Source organism: Aptenodytes forsteri, unplaced genomic scaffold (genome assembly GCF_000699145.1).
Source record: "Aptenodytes forsteri isolate BGI_AS27 unplaced genomic scaffold, ASM69914v1 Scaffold467, whole genome shotgun sequence".
Classification (NCBI taxonomy): Eukaryota; Metazoa; Chordata; class Aves; order Sphenisciformes; family Spheniscidae; genus Aptenodytes; species Aptenodytes forsteri.
The window spans coordinates 1,405,780-1,426,935 of record NW_008795298.1 but is presented as its reverse complement, the minus strand read 5'-3'; the positions used below and the strand labels follow the sequence as shown (position 1 = coordinate 1,426,935).

At 42.7% G+C, this 21,156-nt stretch overlaps 2 protein-coding genes across 2 annotated transcripts in view; one reads left to right on the top strand and one right to left on the bottom strand.

The window, feature by feature from the left end:
- Positions 1-392: 392 nt before the first annotated feature.
- Positions 393-15,907, top strand: LOC103898944 (alpha-fetoprotein). Its single transcript, XM_019472080.1, has 17 exons — positions 393-475; positions 3,069-3,120; positions 3,223-3,268; positions 3,431-3,559; positions 4,878-4,938; positions 5,165-5,300; positions 6,261-6,463; positions 6,996-7,143; positions 8,023-8,120; positions 8,692-8,821; positions 9,462-9,676; positions 10,621-10,753; positions 11,396-11,493; positions 12,685-12,823; positions 13,614-13,837; positions 14,749-14,881; positions 15,863-15,907. Exons 1-17 carry the CDS (start codon positions 393-395, stop codon positions 15,905-15,907), a joined length of 2,073 nt encoding a protein of 690 aa, XP_019327625.1.
- Positions 15,908-20,659: 4,752 nt separating this feature from the next.
- Positions 20,660-21,156, bottom strand: part of RASSF6 (Ras association domain family member 6) — a 15,954-nt gene continuing 15,457 nt past the window's right edge. The window contains exon 10 of the mRNA XM_009279326.1: positions 20,660-20,735. Coding sequence (XP_009277601.1) covers positions 20,660-20,735 — 76 coding nt within the window. The remainder of the gene's footprint in view (positions 20,736-21,156) is intronic.

The following is a 21,156-nucleotide window of genomic DNA, read 5'->3' as shown; positions in this document are numbered from 1 at the left end:
GTGCTATTTCCAGTCCTCCTCTGGCCAGCCCATGCCCCAGCTGACCAGCAAAAAAAACCCCAAAAGCTGCCACATCAGAAAACTTGGCCTAGATTCTCAGCTAATGTAAATTGGGATAATTACCTTGCCTTCAGCAGAACCAGTTGACACAAGCTGGGACTGTCACTCTTCATAATTAGTATACATTTCTTCGGAATAGAATTTGATCACTTCTGTAAAATTAAAGCAACCACTCACCCAGGGATGTCAGTTGCACAGGGCCATAAAGCAGCACAGCCTAACACACTGAAATAGATGTCAAGGCAACCCACGGAGAGGCCTCTCTCCTCTGGGGCAAGGGGGAAAGTGCTGGCAACTTGTTCTTGCCACCACCAAATGGCTCTGCACGCTAGATGAGAGATATCGGAGCTGGAGAACTGCTGATGTCCTACGTACCAGATGACCCGGGGGTAAACACGCACCAGACAGTGCTAAGGTTAGCTGCCTGCAGTAGGCTCCCTGGGATGAGAAAAGAATTCCATTACCTAAGGAACTGATGGGGCCTGCGGTGATCCGGGTCTGGAACAGAGCAGAACACTGGGAAGGAGGAAGGGGGAAATCACCAACTCATGTTTCATAGCTGTTGCTGTATCATTTCTTCTCCAGGCAGGAGACCCCATTACCAAAACAAGATGTATTCAAAAATACATAATCAGATAAAGTCTATCCAGCTTCCTTACATGGTATTTCCATCTAAAAACACAAACACGAAAGATAGTTTCTTTATAAAACAGTTTATAAGTTCCAACATACCTCTTACACAGCACATCCCAGTACTTAAAGATAGTTTCTTTATAAAACAGTTTATAACTTCCAACATGCCTCTTACATGCCTCTTACACAGCACATCCCAGTACTTGAAGTTACTTACAGGGAAAGTAGCTCCAAATATCACATCAGAGCAGCTCAGATCTTTTTAAAGACAAACCTTACTACTTGGGAAGAAGCTGAGTTCTTCCAGGTGCATGAACGTTCTATGAACATTACTCTTTTAGAGTGAATGCTCAGGATTCGACAAGAATGAGACTCTCCAAGTAAGAAGAAAGGATGTAATTGAATCCTATACACATACTACTGACATCACCAGAAAACACCATTGTTGAATTTCAAGAAAAATAATTAAAGTATTGATACAATCATGAGGAAACCAACCCAAGCAAAAGGAGGATTCACAAATTCTGCTCTCAGTAACAAGAACAGAAACAAAAGTAGCTGAGCTCTGGGCACACACATTTGCAATTTGTTGGCCTAGTTTGGGAAAAATAATCAGTGACTGAAGTCTATCAGAAACATACACCAGCCTAAGACACAGAGACCTTCCCCTAAAATTGGTGAATAACATCAAAAAGAAATATCCACTAAAAACTAACTCACCTCTTTGGAGTATAAGACACAGAGCAAAAGGACTCTAAGAGACTAACTGCACAGGCATTTCAAGAGTGTACTGAGCATCCCCCCCCCCATCCTCAGCTGGTGGGAATTCACAATTCCACACCCTGAGGGCCATCAGCTGCTTTTAGTTCTATCTTGACCTTGTAAGACAGTTTCTAAGAAGTTCTGGAAACAGCTGGGTTCTCAATAGGTGTAAAACTGAATGGGTCAACATGGTTTCCGTACTTTGAAGGACAACGGGAACTCATAATGAGGACCTAAACTCTTCATCGGATCTCATTTCTAGTGTTTGCCACACTCTTTCTTTCCAGTTAAATTCTATACATACATTTCCCTCCTGCAAATGAGAGAGCGTTCACTGTAAATAGGCAGGTTGCCACCCGAATAGCGGCAAGTATTTTCAAAGAAAAGTGAAAAGTAGTTAGCCATCCTGCTGAGCATGGAAAAGGGCAGTGGAGAAATTTAATTTAAAGGATTTTAAATGCAGCAGCCAAGTGCAGCTTCCAGAAATACTTAGGACAACACATTACATGTACATAACCTCTGAAACACACTCTTCGGGGCCAGAGAAGAACCTGCTATACAAAGTCTCTGACATCAGTGTCTCAGCTGTTTCTGCAGCTCTACCTCGAGTAATACACCCCCCACCCCCTTCACTTTTACAGCTCATAGTAACAAGGTTGTACTGAGGTGTTATTCTGAAAATGAGAGGATCTCCCTGCTACTTCTGGGGAAATGGAAGCAGGAACACACTGGACGGTCCCCAGATGGCCCCCGCGGGGACTCCGTGCTGGCAGCCTCAACGCGGGATGCTGCCGAGCCCAGGGGGCTGGAGGGAGGAATCTGCAGCTAGCGGACGTGGGATAGCGCTGACTCCCAAGAGCGTAAGGGAATCGGCTTTTTGGAAACAGCTGGATGAGAAAAGCTTTCTCTGATCTGCTCCTATGGACTTAATGAGGATCACGCGTGTAGAAATACGGTCCATAACCTCCAGACCTCTTTCTTTCAAGTAGATTTCTCTATTTCCTGTGGGGCTTTTTAGTTAACAGTGTGACAGTTTATTTGTGTCTTCCTCAACAAATGTGGTTTCACCTTAGATTTCAGATCTCCTGCTCTGATGATCGTGCTCCCATCTTCCCACTCAGAACGCTTTTTCTTTTTGATACCATCTCATGTGATAACAAGCAACCCTTACCGTCTTCCTGCAGCATGGAACAAGGAGTATTGCCATTTTCTCTCTAAAGAAATAAAAAGCTCCGTCTTTGCCTCTTCCTTCAGACCGAATACACGTAGCCTTGCCCATCTACCTCTTTGTTACAAATACCTGTGGCTCTTTAAAGCCATTCTATCTCCAAAACTTTGTCATTTTTATCATGCTGATGCTTACAGCATACTTTTTCAGAAGTCAGTAAAATAACTGTATTAACTGGAATTTTTCCCTTCATTCTACAGTTTTGGAGTTGATTTTGTTCCGAGATTTGGAGACATTTTCATGGTAATTGTTAATGCGGCAACAATATTGTAGGGGGTACTTAGTTCAGCCTTTTCACCATGACACCCTGGGAAGAAGAGAGAGCTTGTACAGCAAGGAGGGGTGCAAAAATATCAGGTTAACAGCTGAACTTGGGATTTTTCAGTCAACAATGTGTTACGAAGGCGTCTCCTGCGCAGCAATCACCTTTGAACAAATTTGTAAGTCGATGAGATCAGTAAGCACAATAAAAAGCCCAAGGAGTGTTTAAACTTCTTGTTTGAAGTGTGATAAGTTAAAAATATCTATTTGTCTAAATTTCAGGAAAAAAAAGAGCCTCCAAGGTCCCTTCTTTGCAACAAGCTGGTCAGTTCATCATAGTGAGCAAATAATGGCATGTCTAATTATTGTGGGAATATTCCAAAAGGGCTAACGCTATATATGACAGTAAAAGGGTTTTGATTAACCAGAAATCATTTGGGAGAGTATAAAAGTAACTCTTTCCCCTTAATTCTTTCTGCCTTTCACAGATGAACCACGCTCACCCCAGGCCCCTGCCAAAACCTGACAGTATGAATTGGAGAACAATAATTTATGTTATTTTATTGGTGAGCCTTACTGTAGTCAAAGCCCTGCCTAGAAGTTATCGGGACATAGGTAAGATTATATCTCATACTTTTACTCTATTCTTTTGTATAATACCGATGGCTGCAACTTCGCATGCAAGGTTATTTGGTGTCTCACTTTGCCGCTGCCAGTTCTACGTGGGTATTTTCTTATGGGTCAAAGGTATACAACAAAACTCTATCTGTATAAATTTTTTGTGATCAACCTTAGATGTGTTGCTTCTTAATGGCTTGAGAATCTCTGTAGAGTGCAGGTCGGACAGCGATTACTGACAGGAAGTCGATTGAGGGGTAATTTAATCCACAGGGATGTGGTTGCGCCACTGATTTTAGGTACTCCAAAAACTGCTAAACCACTGCCTGTGGTTGTTCCAGCCTCCCTCCACAGTCCGCAAGGAAGCGAGACAGAGAAGTCCCGAGAGGGACTGGCTATTCAGAGTAGCTAAGTTACGCTATTGCTCTGTATTATCCTTCGGAGGGGTCTTACTCCCTCTTCACCGACTACTGACGGAGCCTACAATGACCACACTTCTCACTAAGGTTAAGTGCCTAAAATGAGACAACTGAAAACCTCCGATACTGTGCGGTTCAGATGCGTCTTTCACATTACATATTGTTATCATTAGTCAACTTTTTTTTCATCTTTATAACTTCCAAATGCACTAAACGGTCCAACAGTGTAAAACAGAACCGATGTTTGTGTTATTTATCTCATGTTGTCGTCTCAATTGACACCCCCACGTTACTCAGAGGAAGAAGCTAGCTTATTTCTTTCGTTTGTTTGATCCTTTTACGCTGATCTCAGCCTTACCGACACCCGGGTGAGACAGTAACGTCTTGGCTTGGAAACAGGCCCGTTAGTTTAAAATTAAAATAAGCTGCAGCTCTGTGACTTTTTGAAGAGCTTTGCCTACCAATGTAGTCCTCAATTTATCCCATGTTTTCTGCACAGAAAATCCTTGATCTGTAGCTAAAGAGTGGTCAAGCACACCTTTAAATAGCTGCGGCAAGGTTAAAAGGTGTTTTGTAAGAAAGATGCTTATTTAATCATGTGAAGCGCATCATCAAAGTGGCTGAATGCCCTCCAGGTTTTAGTGTATTCCTCCCTGCAACGCTTGGGCTAGACAGGGAAATTCTATTGGCCCTGTTATATTGTAGGTCAGAAACAGTTTCGCATCCTCATGCTTAAGTCAAATAGGAAATTCAATCTTATGCCTTCCTACTCCCAGTGCTAGTACCCCAGGCACCGAATTGTCTTTCTCCAAGTCTCCAGTACCAAAAAAAAAAAAAGAAGGTATTTGATGAAGCATTTACTAAACATTTTTTATTCAAATTATCTTGTTTTTCAGAGGAAAAAAACAGCATTGGCCAGCGTTTTTCTCAGCTGCAGGAGAAAAATTTTAAAGCCATGTAAGTTGTCCAGGTAAAGCGTCTACTTGCAAATTTGCTGCCACTGAAGATCCTTGTGTCATTTGGAAATGAACCTGTACTGCGAGTCAAAGGCTCACCCGTTCTGCCAGCCCGCGCCAACTCAGCCCGCGGTGATAGGGACCCTCCTACTGTCTCACATGTGAAAGTTCTGTAATTAGTTTTTAGGTAGCCAGCAACAGGTTTAATGCTGTGTGTTCTTCTCTAGTGCCATGATCATGTTTGCTCAGCATGTGCAAGGAGGCACGTTTGGCAAAGCCGTTAAAATGGCTGAAGACGTCACAGACCTTGCCAAAAAGTGCGCTGCCGCAGCCAGAGGCAACCCGGATTGTCTGAAGCCTTTGGTAAGCACATTTGTGCTTCTGATGTGGCAAACACTTTCAGAAGTGACTTGTAATTTCAGAGCCCTGGTATGCATTTTTCCAAAGAGGCACGAACACATCATTAAGAGACGTGACTTCCTTGTGTGTGCATGTTTGGCCTTATTGACTCATTCTCCAGGCTCCCATCTGTAAGGCATCTCAAGATAAGTGGAGGAAAATGAAGCCCCTCTCCTTCCCCCACCCCAACTATCACGGCATCTTCTGAAATCCGTGACCTGTATCTTTCTAAAAGATGTTCAGAAAGTTGTGCTTTTATGGCTGGTGTAGCAAAATTTGGGAGCCAAATTAGGTATTTCTAGCAAATACGATGTTTGTAGGCATTTGCTCCACTCCATTAACTCACATTCCTGGTTTTTGATGGTGTCTGCACCACCACATTTTTGGAGCTGGCAGATTGAATCATGAAACATGAATGTCAGTCTGTGTCACGACTCATTTCTGATTTGTTAGACACACCGAAACAAACCCTGAATTAAAAGAGTTCCCAGCTGAGGCGTGTCTGACCGGCGGACTTGAGCACTGCTACTTGATGAACAAGAAACTCCTCGTTGTACGAACCCGACTGTAATTAGAAAAGCATAGAACCTGCTATGCTGCAAACCGCAGTAGACAAATTGAACAATCATCTTGACTGTTATCAAGAAAGAGGGTCTGAAGAGCGTTGTCAGTTCAGAGTGTTTGAAAACCATTCCCCTTTGAAGTCTGTCTTGGCATAACAGTAGGTATCAGAGGTTGAGAAATCATCACTTAGAGGTTTTAGAGGTCAGTCTAATTTTCACTGCAGTCAAAGCAGGAGGTAATGAAGAGAGAAACTGTGAGTTTATGCAAGTCAGGGCTTGTTGCCTTAAAGCGGCCTCCTCAGAGAGCTCAGGAGTAAAATGGAATCCTCACACAAATTAATTTTTTTCTAATTTTTCACAGGACAGGATTTTCCTCGATACAATATGCCAGGAGGAAAATCTTCCCAGGTTTACCGATTGCTGTGCTAAAAAGGATCCTGAAAGAAATGACTGCTTCTTTTCCCTTAAAAATTCATCGAGAGGGTTCATTTCTCCTTTTGAAAGGCCAAATGCTGAAGCCGCCTGCAAAAATCATTCACAGCATCAACATTCATTAACAGGATAGTAAGTAAATAAGTCGTAGATTTGTTGCCTAGATATGACAGTTATGAGCCTAGAGACAGCAAATGCAGCATCGACCAATAAGTTCAGTCTAAGATTCTCTGTAGTCTCGTACTTGTTCTTCTTCCTAATGTCCATGAGTTGCATAATTCATCTAGCTGTAACTGTCGTTATGCGAAGCCCGTTCTGTCACCTCCTGCCTTGAATGTAGGTCCAAATGACAAACAATCTGGCCTATTTTATTGCCGTCTGTGTAAAATACTCATCTGAAACCAGGGGCTTCCCTTTGATCCTTAAAAGCCCAGCAGATGTTTTGCTGCCTCTAAGCCAGAACTGGCAGGATTTGAGACTTCAGTTTCCAGGAAAACGTCAGCGCCATCAGAATTGTTCCAAGATAAACACCGCACTATACAGCTTGTCATTACTACAGGAAAACAATCACTTTTAGTAGCTATCATTTTAATATATGGCAGATGCTGCCCCCTGCATGTCAGGGCTTACTCCGAAACTAAAGGCATTTCTCTCTCGGTTTTAGTTTTATCTATGAGGTTTCCAGAAGGCATCCTTTCCTCTACGCCCCAACAATCCTTTCTGTCGCTACCCGGTATGACGAGATGATGAAGAACTGCTGCGGAAGGGCTGAAGACCCCACTCATAACCTGGAGGAATGCTTTCGGAGACAGGTATTTCACCGCAGGGTTTTAGTTTATTAATATACAACCAGGGACTTTCCTATAGCTAAACAAATACCGAAGCAGAGATATCAGCCATTTCTTTTTTAGCATCTGAACCTGATATTAGAATTCACGTTGCTAAGGACAGGCCGAAATCAGACTCAAATGCTCTCTTGAATTATAGCCTGAACTCCTAAACGAAAATGCCCGACTTGGGGGTGTTGGGCAGATGTACCTTTACGGGGAGCCCAATGCAGTCCCCACGCCCTGCGATAGCATCACCGCACACCCCGACTCTGCTGCCTGCACCGGCTTTGTCGTAAGGATGCCGAGAGAGGATGTGGTGCTATGCATAGTGCAGAAATCTGACTTTTTTTTCCTGTTGATAGCCCCCTGACACATCTCCTGCTCGGCCGAGCATTTGCACCGCAGAGGCATGCCCCACACGTAACCAGTGTCAGAAACTCAGAGCAAACTACCCGTAACGGCGGAAAATAAGCACGGGCAACCTGCCCTTGCTGAATGGCTGAATATGCCTTCCACGCAGCTCGGCTGGGCTGCAAGCGATGGCATAGTTTAACATTAGCTCGTAGTAATGCAAAGCCAGTCACGTAGCTCCCAGATGACGATTTCTTCCCCTGTGCCAAAAACTATTGCCCAAACTATTGTCTAAAAGGGTTCTGGTTTCTTTTCACAGAACGCTTACTTAATAAATGCTGGTGACTAAATAGCAAGCACAACCGTTAGTTCCTATTACAGCTTGGACAGCAGTTTTCTTTCGCTATTAAAAAATCCCTGTTTCAAAAACCATCGCCGCAGTAGTTTTAACGTAAAAGCCTTGTCTTGTCTTTTCTTCCACTTTCATGATCTGCATCTTCTTTCTACCAGGCACCAAAGGTGGTGAAGCCAGTAAAAGAAGATGGCCTGAGGCAGGAACACACATGTGGAATCTTGAAGAAGTTTGGAGAAAGGACCATAAAGGCTCTGTGAGTCTTCCCCGTGTTTATCATTACTTTGGAATAAAGCGTGGATGTTTCATGTTAGCTGTGGGTGGCTCCACACCTGCACACAGTAGAGTGACCCCGAATACCAGCCATGTCCTTTTTGTGTGCAGGTCACTAGCAGCAGCTAACAAGGAATACAGATTAGGAATACAAATCGATGCATGACAGCACTCACTTACAAACTGCCATTAGCTTTCAAAATCTCAACCCAAAGTTTGAAAAGAACGCATCTCTCTGTGATGAAGGTTAGAGTGACTGTGAGCAAAATACCACTCACCTCTCCTAACCATTTTTGACAGGAGGTTGCTCCTGTAATTTCATGCTCACCTACCACATTTCTTTCCACCACCTCGCACTGAAATTCACCTAGGATCCTTAGATAACTCTGAAAATCTCAGCTCTTGCCTTCAAGGGACATTTATTTGTTAACTTCAGTGGCAGCAGGGACAGACCATTCCTGAGCAGCTTGGATAACCCCTCCGCAGAAAAATGACGACAGCTATCACAGTCTCACACTGTGAATATAAACAATAACTATTTTTCTTCATTGTAGGAAACTTGCTCAGATAAGCCAAAAATTCCCTAAAGCCGATTTCGTTACTGTTAACAAACTCGTGATGGATATTGCTAACATGCACAAGGACTGCTGTCGTGGAGAAATGCTGGACTGTATGCACGATAGGGTAAAACTCATTTAATATTTTTATGTTTGCAGAAATTGAATGCATTTTTTTTGTTGTTTTCAGACTTTTTTTTTTTTCCTCCCGTGCTGTACTGATTGCTCTCCAAAACCGGAGTTTAACTCTTCAGTCTAAAAACCTGCTTGATTTTCCCATTTGAGTTTTCCTGGTGTAAAGTCATCAACCAGGGCAGAAAGATCAACTTTGTGACTAAAATGACCTGACACTGCTTCAGCAGATTTGGTTGCAGCTCCTAGCTGTGCCATGTATTTTCTGAGCAACTTGCGGCAAAACACCGTATCTGCCCGTCCTCTGTTCTCTACCTTCTTCTAACATACCAAATCCATTTATCTCACTGCTTGTCTGCGGTGTCTAGCGAGACAGCTAACGTCTCCGTTTAGGTGGTTACCTAGGAGCACCTATCAAATGGCAAGCAAGGGACTGCAGCAAATAGATCAACAGGACTTCAGTCTTGTTCCTTGTTCTGCCAGATGTCTGTTTCACAGTTTTGGCCAGCCACCTCTTCTCTTTGGGAGTCACCTTCTCTGTCTGTAAAATGGAGATAAAAAACCACTGATTAAAAAAAAAAAAAAAAGGACCAAAATCCAGTAAAACGCCCTTCCTTCCCTTTTTTGCTTTACAGGAAGAAATTCTACACTATGTCTGCACCAACCAAGACATCCTATCAAGTAGAATTAAGAAGTGCTGTGAAAAGCCTCTGTTACAAAGAAGCGAATGCATAGTTAATGCAGAAAATGACGACAAACCTGCAGACTTGTCCCCCCACGTCAGGGAGTTTATAGAAGACAAAGGAATATGTGAACGTTTTGCTCAGGAAAAAGATACACACTTAGCCAGGTAATGTGGGTCATCTTCTACTCTTCAATTTTGCTGTTTCAATACTTGGGTTAAAAGATGACAGTTTGGACGTTAAAGCCCAGCTCAGCAGCCTCAGATTTGTCTGCTCTGTGAGCACGTAAGCATGGGATACCGTGCAAGTTGATCTTAGTAAAACACCACTCAACCCTAGAAGGTATGGAATGGGAACAAATGCAGAACAGGGACAATTGTTATTTCAGAGACAAAATTGAAGAAACGCATGTGAAATTTAGGTACTATCAGTTCTGATCTCAGGCCCAAAATATAGCTCTGATCTGCTCTTAAGTGGGAATTCAAAAACACTTGTTTAAGTCAGACTCGTGTCTTGATTCAAACAGGATTGGTCCATTTCTGTTCTAGCCGTGTTCCTTGTTGCAATGAAGCCCTGATCCCGCACAGGCAGGGTAAACTTGGGCAAGAACGCCACAGACTGCAACAGAAACAGCATCGAGTCCCAAAGACGGATAATTCGCTTGCAATAACATACATCACTTCCATTTATGAAAAGTGCAGCTAATCTATTGGGCACGACTGCTGTGCAGGGTGACTGCTTCAGCAGAGCTAATCGTTTCAGCATGCACTGAGAAATGGGTCTGTTACTGGAAATTATTTCGTTATCATTGAGATAGGCTTAAACAAAGATGCAAACCCCAAGTCCCACAAAGCTCTAAGCTATGCTTGACCCAAGCTAACACTGAGCTGGGACTGTTACACGCACAGGACTTGCTCAGGCAATGCTGTGCTCAGCCAGCCACGTTTTGTTCAGGTTCAGACCCAGGCTGAGATGCTGTGAAATCCTCCCTGTTCCACCAGGTATCAGACAAAAGCATCCCAAAAGCACCCCTGCTGTCCTTACCACCCCCGACCTCTTGAGGGCAGTTGTTTTGGCTTATCTCTAATTCCTGATACTCCACATATTGCAGGTTTCTGTATGAATATTCCAGGAGACACCCTGAATTTTCTGCTCAAATGCTTTTAAGAATTGGTAAAGGATACGAGGACCTACTGAAGGAGTGCTGCAAAACCGGTGCTCCAGACGACTGCTTCAGCAGAGGGGTGCGTGCCGTTGTGCTTCGCACAACATGCTGATGGATTCAAGCGTGTGACCACGTGACTGGTTCTGGCTAAATAGTGAATATCCTTGCTCCAGGTCTACAGCAAGTACCCACAGCTCCTGTAACGAACCCAGAAAATATTACAAGGCCTGACTGATTCCCATACGGAAAAAGCACCAACAGAGCCTTTGCAATCTTCAACTGCGAAGCAATTTAACATGGATAGACAGAGATGCCGGGGAAAGGGATGGAGCTAACGTTTCTGTGAGCCCTGCTCTCTTTTGGGCTCCCCAGCGGTGCTGATCGCCCTCTTGCAAATGTAAAAAGCGCTTACGGTTATTGTCTCAGATAAAGACAGCAGCGTTGTAAATATCTCAAGTTAGGAGCCACCCTGTGCCCCTGACCTAGCCTTCCATCAGTCATACACAATTAAATATTTCAAGGTGATTGAAGGTGAACATTTATCACACTCAGGCGGTTTATAGAGGTTACAGACAGATGAGGATTTCCTAACGGAATTAAGAATGGGTGGTATATATCAGGTGAGAGGTAGCTATAGCTATCCAGGCCTTATCACGAGGCAATAGGGCATTCTGCATTCCCCCTGATACGACGACTCCTCAGATTAATTCTTTTTTTTCAGAAGGAAGAACTGAAGAAACACATTTATGAAACTGAAAGTGTCATGAAGACAAGCTGCGACATTTACAAGGAGAAAGGAGATTACTATTTCCAAAACGAGTATTACTTTTTTATATGCTTCCATTACTCCTGGACCAGCTGGGCACAACTCGGGCTGGAGTAAAGCCACGCATGTCAAAAAAGCTGGGCTAAAAGACATCACTTGAATATTTGGACCAATATATTAACAGCTTCTAGGATTTTTTTTTTTTAATCTTTTCCAAGACAACGTTCTGGCCTCTCATGAGTTCTCTCCTTAACCCCACTCATGAAGTAGTGAAGTGACAACTTGATCCATCTCCCATCCATGTTTCCCATGACGTTCTCGCTGTATAGCTGCATTTTGAGCTGTGAGCTGTAACTTGTCATAAATTTGGCCAAACGAGAGGTGCTGTGTCTTTTGCAAAAGACTTCGCTCTATCCAGCTCCTGCAGCAGATGTAAACATGAACAATTGTAACAAAAATCTAACTACAGTAGACAGAGCAAAACCGGACTAGCTGAACCACATGCTATGCTTAAATGCAACATGCAGGCACAAGCCTCCTGGAGGAACTTTGGCCCTGATTTGCAACGTTAATGAGCACATGCCTAACTTAAAGTATGTAAGCAATCTCAGTGAAACCTCTAAACAGCTTGCATACTTAAAGTTAGGCTTCAGCTAGCCTTCTCTGGGGAGATACACGGGGCTTTTGGCACTCCCGAGCATGTTTGATCTTTAAAAGACCTTGGGAACTAGAGGTTTCCAACAAACCTGGTGGGCTGCATCTGCCTGTTGTATCAGTTGTTAAGGTTTTCCTGGCCACGATGGTTAATAAGCACAGTTTTTCTAAAAGAAAAAACCATTCAACTTTTTTAAGCTCATCTTTTGCCCTCATCTAGTCTGCCAAGAAGTCACTCGAGTTCAATTTTGCTCTTAGACAAGCTCCCTACACTCCCAGGGAAATGAATAACATGGGAAAAACTTACGTACCATCTGGTAAGAGGGCCCGCCAACACAACTGGCAATGTTATCGTTAATTTTATTTGTTTAGCCTGGTAAGAGACTTGTCAGAAAAAGGAGAGAGCTCAAACAAACAGAGCACGCTTACACTTGCCTGCTTGAGCTTATAAGCACCAGGCTTAGTCCTGCCCTTGTACTAATGAGCGTTCTGTGGGGTTTGGCTGGAGCTTCACACACGCGAAGGCAGTGGCTTGCTCACTGCTGCCTGGTGGAAGAAAACCACCAATACCAAATAAATTATCTTTTCAGGCTTCTCATGAGCTTCACCAAGAAGATGCCTCAGCTGACATCTGCAGAGCTGATAAAATTCACCAAGCAAATGACTGCAATTGGCTCCAAATGCTGCCAGTTAAGCCAGGACAAGCTACTGCCTTGTGCCGAGGAAAATGTGAGTATTTTTCTTCCGTATCTTGGTCCTACTTGTTCTTGAAACTCTGCCACAAATTCTGCTGCCAGCAGGGACTGACAGCTTGGAGTAAAGGTAAATGAGAAAAACGTTCACTGAGCTACTGAGCTGGCCTGAAGGTGCACTTCCAGATACATGCCCGAAGTAAGCGTAACAGCATCATTGAAGTTAATGCTTGAATTAAACTACAGGAGGATCAGGAAATTGTCAGGCTAGCGCTAAGCGGTTAACAGTTACACAGTGCAGGCAATCCGACCCTGTTCCCTCCGAAGTTAATGATCTCTTGTCTGAGTTCATCCTTTCTAGATGCCTGAAGCTGTAGTGCTCTATGAAAAGGATCAATTTTGTATAGCTCTTCTGTAAGAATTCTCCGGGCCCGTAAACCAAAGTACTTAAAAAGCTTCAGCCTGTCCTCCAGCCACCCATTTGTACATCACCTTTACAAGCACGGCCAAACATACCCACAGAAATCCTGCTGATGAAAACAAATCAAACGCAAGCACGGTTTTATGAACAAATCACATCATTTCTACGCGCAAAGGACAGTCCCTAAAACTGCATATACATCTTCATTCTGAAAAATCTGAGCCCTTGTTGCACTGACAAAAGTCAGCATTTGGTAGAAATATAAACTGTTTTCTATCTTACAAAAAAGGTTTAATTTAAATTCTCAATTATTTTTTATAACTTTACTAAGAGCAGCATGTATTTCGGGGATTTTTGAAAATGAAAAAATAATGTAAAACTGTTTTTTTCACCTCTCTTGGTAAAGTTGGATCTCGTGCTTGGAGAAATATGTAGGAGACACCTGACCGATCCTATAAACCCAGGAGTTTGCCACTGCTGCAGTAGCTCCTACGCTCTCAGGAGGCCATGCATGGGGAAACTAGAAATTGATGAGAATTATGTGCCATTATCATTGACTCCCGGTCTGTTCACTTTCCATGAAGACCTGTGTACAACCGAAGACGAAAAGTTACAGCACAAGAAGCAGGAGTAAGACATGCCTCTTTTACTCTGTTACCCCTGCGTTTCTTATTCTCACCCTGGCGATGCTCACCTTTCCCTGGTCTGCTCTGCCTGGCCTTCTTGTTCTGCAATACGCCATGGAAAAACAGCCGTACACCCCTCAACCGCTCTTCAAAGCTCCTTTTCTTTCCTGTCACGCTAGCCACAGTTTCTTCCGCCACCTGGTTCAACCTATATTTACCTGCCTTAGGTTAGAAGAAGGTCATTTTCAGAGGTGGGTAGCTGCCCTGGTATTCCATCAGAATGGAAGCAAGAGGCATCCAAAGTTAGGTATGATAAACGCCCTCCCACCATCCTTTACGGGAACTGCACAAGGCACTGCATAAAAAGATACCAGAAGAACAAGGAAGCTACTGCCTAAAGTCCTGCATGAGCTTTATGACTTAATTACGGCTCATTTCCCAGAGCGGGAAAGCCCATGCATTTTTCCTTACCCCACGCGCTCCTTCAGTCTCTGAAAAGCTCTGGTGTTTGGTTGCCTCGGTCAGAGAAAACTTGCATGCTGGCCCCCCACCCCACTGTCACTGCAAGAAGAAAAAACCTCTTTGGCCCTTAACTTGTGGTGTGGTGAACCCACGCTGTCCTGGACCCTCTGGAAAGGCGCACAACACAGAAACCATCTGCATGGTTTATTTGCGGATATTCTGGTGGAGCAACTCCAGAAATGAGCGTTGATACTTTATTGCACAGGGGAACGGGGCGCATCTTTGCTCCCTGCTGCAAATACGTACCTGGGTGGTGAATAAAAATGAAAGAGCTGTAGAAAGGAAGCGGGCAGTAACAGAACAGGGACTTGGCAGGACTAGCGTTTGAGAAATGCTTCGTAAGCCGTGTGCTTACCTCCCAGCTTCACAGGGCTTGCTTTGCTTTTCTTGCAGAATGCTGATCAACCTCATCAAATACAAGCCCCAGATCACACAGGAACAGCTGACCTCCGTCACGGCGGCCTTTACCGCCATGAGGGAACAGTGCTGCAAGGAAGAAAACCCTGAGGCGTGTTTTGTGAAAGAGGTATCATTTCTGTTTTCACCCATACCTTCTGAATCAAAACGGAAACATGGAGTATATGCAAAAGCGTAAATTTCTCCATTAAGCAGCAAAACCAAAGCCTGATTAGCCAGAATTCCTGCAGTTACATTTCCAAAGACAAACTTCATTGCCTGCACAAGTAGATACATGTACCACTTGAATGATCACTAGAGAACTTATCTAATTAGTCTCGTCTTTATGTGCAGCAATTTACAGATACAGAGCTCAGCTACAGCTGTTGCTTCCGGGGAGTCACTGGGACTTGCGCTGTTGAAGGATACGGGCAAAGATCTTTCCCTGGCTAACAGTTCTTAACCGAATTTCTCTTGAAAAGTTCCTCTGCAATAGGGAGAGAAAAGATATATTCAAATTTTAGGTCAAAGCATTTTCCCCGTTTATTCTCCCTGCTTCCGTTTTCCTCTTGTCTTTCCTATGTTATTTTAGCTCGCTGAACTTCATACTGCAAAGCTGCTTTGGCTTCTCTTTACCCTCCGGTAAAGCCACTTTTGCCTACTTCTCGTCTCTCTCTTTTCGATACGTTCCTTAACTGAACTTTAACAAACCATCCGCGACCCTTGAGCCTTGCTCTCTCTTTTCCCAAGTCTTTGCCTTAAATGATAAAATACAGAAAATTCTCTCTTTTAATAATAAGAAACTTCACCTCCAAATACACCCAAACAGCTTATCAGTAAAGAAGCATTCTACTAACTCTTCCTAATAGAACTCTATTTCAGTATTTTTCTGACAAATACCAGATCTTCTAAGGCAATCTGAGCTGAACAGTAAAAGCAAAACGTATATTAGACATAGTGATATATGTATATGCACGCTGCATATACAGCATTCGTACGCAACTTGCAAAGATTATAAAACATTACCTGCTGCTGCCGTCGTCACTGAAGTTGTTCACAAGTACATCATCTTCCTGGCTCTATTGCTTATAGATATTTTGCTTTTTTTCAGGGTCCAGAACTTATAAAAAGAAGTGAAAAAATGTTGTCAGCGTAAAGAGCTTGCATAGCATGTTGGAGGATACTTGCTGAATGATAGGAACTCACACTCGCTTAACAGTGAGCATATCTTTTCTGAGAGTTCACGAACTATAAACAGGAACAAATGATTTGTCATAGTGGAGAAAACTATGTTGGGGCTCTTTACTCACAAACCTAATGAAGCCATGACGGTTTACACCAGCTACAGTCCTGCCACCGCCCGATCTGCCGCTGTGAACAAGGTAAAAGAGGTGCCTCAGAATACAACATCCAATTTCCGCACAGAACCTGCTGAGCTGTGGAACTGTACACTTGGTCTGCTCGCAGAGCTCAGCGTACCTGAAAATTAAACGTGTTTATCCATTTTATTCTGACGGGGGAGAAACCCGTACGCAGACTTCATCTCTGGCTCCTATCACTTTGATTCAAAATGATCAAGGATGTGTAAAATTTAAACCAAAACAAGCAGCTTAAAGCCTGTTTAAGTCCAGAATGAGGGTGCATCGCCTTAAACAAGTCCACCGAAAGAATAAGTTAAATGCATGGAAATTCAGGGTTTAGATGTGGCCACCATCTTACGTTATGGAATATTATTTTACTTATACCAAATAGTCACAGACACCAAAAAAAGAGAAAGGCGTTTTAAGTCTTAAGCTTTCGAAGCATAAACGCAAATGAGATTAAGTAAAGGAAACGTGCCTGTAACCACTTCTAGATTATTTTTCAATCACCACATAATTATTTTTGCATTTTTATAGCACTGTCCTTGAAATACAACACAAGCGCTCGCTAATATGGGCTGCTCTAGGGAAGTTTTAAAGTTGCCTTTAAGCAGAGAAAAAGATTACCATGGGCATCCCGAAGAGAGTGAGAAAGAAGAAAAATGAGCAAAAAATTATGGAAAGGTCAGAACACGAACTGCTGAAACACCTGCTCAGCAGATGAATGTTTAGAGAAAGCACCAGAAGGCTGCCAAACTTACACTCCAGGTGGTTTGACAGAAAAACAGCTTTTGGGGTTTTAATTCCTTTTTACATTAAAAGAAATTAGAAGGCGTGTTAAAAATCATATGTCAAAAACAGTACTAAAAGAAAGAAATATTTTTCCCGGAAACCTTTGGCTCGAAGGAAGAGATACCCAGGTATCAGATTCTTCCGGCGGACGTACCTAGCGGTAGTTATCCTAGGAGCATTTCAAACTATCTGTAAGATAAAGAAACATTCCCCAAACAAATGTCTCATAAAATGCAAACCCAGCTTAAAATATTACCATCAGAGATAACGTTTCAGAGTCAGACTGAAGAGGTCGACCAAACTGAGTCCCATCGGAATCGATCCTGTATATACTGCTAGGCAATATTTTCATTAAGGACGTAAATAAGGAGAAGAAAATCCATTTGTTACGTTTGGGGCTGACAGCAAGATGGAGACACACTGCTGCAAATCTCTTAGCAACATCTTTAATGTCAAAATCATCTTGGCAAATTAGAAAAATAGCCAAGAAAAAACCAGCTGTGTTCTATGAGGACAAATTTAACATAGGTACGATTAAGCAGCTGCAGCGTTCCAGTACAGGAAAACTACTCATTAGGGAGCTGTGCGGATAATAACGCAGTTATAACAAATCACAAGCTGACCAAGAGTCACCAATGGTTTGCTGCTAATTGAAGTCTAACATGGTGCTTGCATACCAGGGGTTTAAGCAGAACAACGCACAAAACACAAGAACAAGCTATGTAATATGCATGTCATGGCTTCATTTTCCTTACCTCCGGTAAGGACTTTGCTGGAGCATTAGGACAAATCTTGGGTACCTCACTTCTACAGAGCATTTCACCGAAAAGAGAGCAACGGCAACAGCCAATGATACAAAAAACAGGAAGAGGAAAGCTAAAATAGATTGGGGTTGCCTGGTTTAATACGAAAGGCTGCGGGAACTTGGAAATCTTCATATATCAAAAAAGACTGATCCGGGGACAGAAAGCAGCCAGTCAGTGCCCTCCAAGGGGAACAAAGCACCGGGATCGACTCTCTGGGAAAAGTGGGGAGCTGTGAGAGAAACGCAAATATTTAACAGGCTTTGCCCCAATATCAGTGATGTTTTCAGTACCAAAACAATGATTAGATGGCCATCTTGGGCTTCTCTTAGCACTGTGTTTTCTGAAGATTTTATATCCTGAAGAAGATCAGTCTTCTGGTATTGAGGGGGTGGTTTGGGTTTTCAGCTTTTTTTTTGTTTGTTTTTTGAAATCCAGTGATGACCAGATTTTTCTCATGGGGTAGCTTGGTAATACAAATTCAGGTAAGACAGATAATCCAATTGCTTTCTTTACAGGTAAAAGCTTAGGCCCCGAATTCAAAAGCAACCCCCATTTCCTGTCACATCTGCTTTTCTTTTGCTGTGTTACCTTAAATATCCAATAATGCTTCGGAATAAATTCTTCCCCTCTTCTTGTCTGCATGTGTCAGAAACAATTCATTTCAACCAGCACAGTATTCACGAAGAACTAACACCGCAGCAAAGTCACAGCTTTATTTCACTAGCCCTTAAAACCCAGCAGACTCAAGGTAATCTGGGCTATGTTCCATAGTTTTTTTCCCAGCATCTTTCACTCCGAATTGAGCAGGACAAGCAAAATAAAGAGGATTCAAGTATTTAACATCAGATGGTGGAAAAAAGGCTCAGTTTAGAAATTGTGTACAGACACAGCGGATTGGAGAACCTGTTTGAAAACACTCTTTTCCACGTGGTCAGTGCTTTGATTTCTCTTAATCTCAGACCAAGGAATTATTAATATTTCCTATTCCAATATTTTCTTATTGCACCTTCATACCACTACTTGAGCTTTTACTAAGTGGAACATATGACAGAAATAGCCTATTCTGCATACAAAAACTTAAATGCTTTTTACTGGTTCAAATAAGAAACAGGTGCCGCAGTGCGGGCAGAGATCACTGTAACACTGTGTTCTAATGAGTGCGGACTAACTTATTTCCCCGCTCATCAATTTGAGCTATCTGTCTCAATATTGCTTTGCAAATAGGTTCTGAGGGTTTGTTCCTTGTAGTAGTTTAAGCATGAACAAAGCCAGCAATCCAGACAAAGAGGTCTGTTCCCATTCTGACTCCAGCACCATTTCCGTAGTGCTTCAATACAGCCAGCCGGTGCTTCCATGACACAGCTGAAACTGACAACTTCTGCTCAGGTTTGGGTAAGAACTTGACTGTGGTCTACTTCAGACTTCACTGACATTTCACCTTACCTCACAAGTACAGCCTGTGATGTTCTAGGGCGAGTCCCATACCTCCTGAAACTTGGCTAACACGTATTTGAATGGGTCCCTAGGGAAATCTCAGTGACACTTGTGTGCATACTTCTGTTGCTTCTAGGAACTTACATTTGCACCTCTAAGGCAACTCTTATTTAATACCATGCATCTTGACTGCTGCATTATTTATATTTCTCCCCTCTGTGCCCATAATTGTTTTCCTGTATAGGATTATAAGAAGCTGTACATTAAAATAAACCCCTTGCCCCAACCACAATAGCTTCAATTAGCACATTGACTTTTCATTTTTAAATCACCATCCAAGTAACATCATCTCAGGCTGTATAAAGTTTTTTACATTTGATTTATTCCACGTGATTTCTAGGTAACATTTTCTGCACATTGATTCCCTCCCTCTCACCGTGTTTGTCTTGTTATCTGCATAAGCCAAAGGTAGCTGCAGCAAAACACAGATACAATGTAAAAAACAGACTACTATAGGAGGGCAATGAATTGTGCACAAATTGGATTTTATTTACGTCTCTACAATTTGAGCTTCAATATTCAGCATGACTCAGCCAGACAGGACCCGATAGCTGGCTACTGTACACTGTGCTGGGGCCAAACTGTCCCAAAACTGCATCTGTGGGCAGGACACCAACCAAACCCTACCACGGGTGTGATCGTCAGCCTCTCTCAATCAACAGCTCTCATTTTCAAATGTGAAACACAGGAAGTAACATAGAATTCTTCGTTTCAACAACAAAAATGCCGAGATGCCTTCTAGGACCCAATCAAGCAGATGCAACAGTATTTAATTAAAGTTCTCACTTGGCATTTCAAGAGATATTTCGGCTATCAATTCCCTCTTACGTTTAAGAGCTGAGTAGCTATTAAGTGGGAGGGTTTCCATTTATATTTTTCTAACTGTAGCTCAGAGCTTAAGCAAGTTCGGCATTGACCAATCTGAAGCCAGTGGGATTTCGGGTGTCTCTTGCACAGGTTTGATTTTTTTTTTTTTAAGGTAAGTGAAAAGCCTAACTGCAATCTTAGATACATAAATAACTTTTGCCACTAATGCAATTCAAGGTTTCTCTAGTAGAAGGAAAACAATATATTTAATTTCCCTATTTTCTGCACAATTAACACATTGGTTATTGCAATATTTTTCTTGTATGCTAGACTTTCGGTAATGCTTTGTAAATTAATAAGTTTAAGCCTTGTGCTTTTCACAGAATTTTTTTCCCCCATCTAGTTTCAAGCTAAAATCAGCATCTGTCTTTCAGCGCATCTAGTGCGTCTTCTTAGGTGGTTCCCAACTTGTATTCCAGAGCTGTAGCGGAGTGCGTTCCGTTTTGGTTGCATAATTTGCAAGAGAAACTTCAGCACTTTGAACACCCCTGTGCTTTCAGTGCTCTTCAGTCATGACACATTCAAGCAAACATACTGACTTTCCTTTGGCAAAGGCGGTGCGTGGGTATTCACAGTAGGCCAGTCACTTCAGACTGTAGTCTCCGTTTTTTTAACAGTTCGACTATGAAGGTGCCGGCATATCATACTCTTCTCTTTTAGGTACCTGAGGTAAAGAGAGTGCATTCAAGTAACACAGAATCCTGCAAAAATTGAACCTAAATTCTAACATGCTAGTTGAATGGTTGAAAAATGTTATAATGAAAGCTTTTCTGGTAGAAAATGGCAATTGCTACTTATTTTTTTCTTTACATTTCCTGGCCACTTGGATTCAAAGCGATTATCAGATGGTCATTTGGTAACAGATCCACAGCTGGTATGGACTCTCATTGTTTTTGACCTCAGGACTCATTATATAATATGTTCAGAAACATCCCCGAAGACAGGGCCGGGGAGCAGAATGAAGCCCCCATAACCCAAGGGGAGATGATTAGCGACCTGCTACACCACTTAGACACACCCAAGTCTATGGGGCCGGATGGGATCCACCCAAGGGTACTGAGGGAGCTGGCAGAAGTGCTCACCGA

Bases quoted from the DNA above. Each gene is read 5' to 3' on its own strand.
- LOC103898944 (XM_019472080.1), top strand. From the start codon at position 393: ATGAGAGATATCGGAGCTGGAGAACTGCTGATGTCCTACGTACCAGAT. The intron at 476-3,068 runs GTTAGCTGCCTG...GGGATTTTTCAG, and splicing joins ACGCACCAGACAGTGCTAAG to TCAACAATGTGTTACGAAGG. The intron at 7,144-8,022 runs GTATTTCACCGC...TCTTTCTACCAG, and splicing joins AGGAATGCTTTCGGAGACAG to GCACCAAAGGTGGTGAAGCC.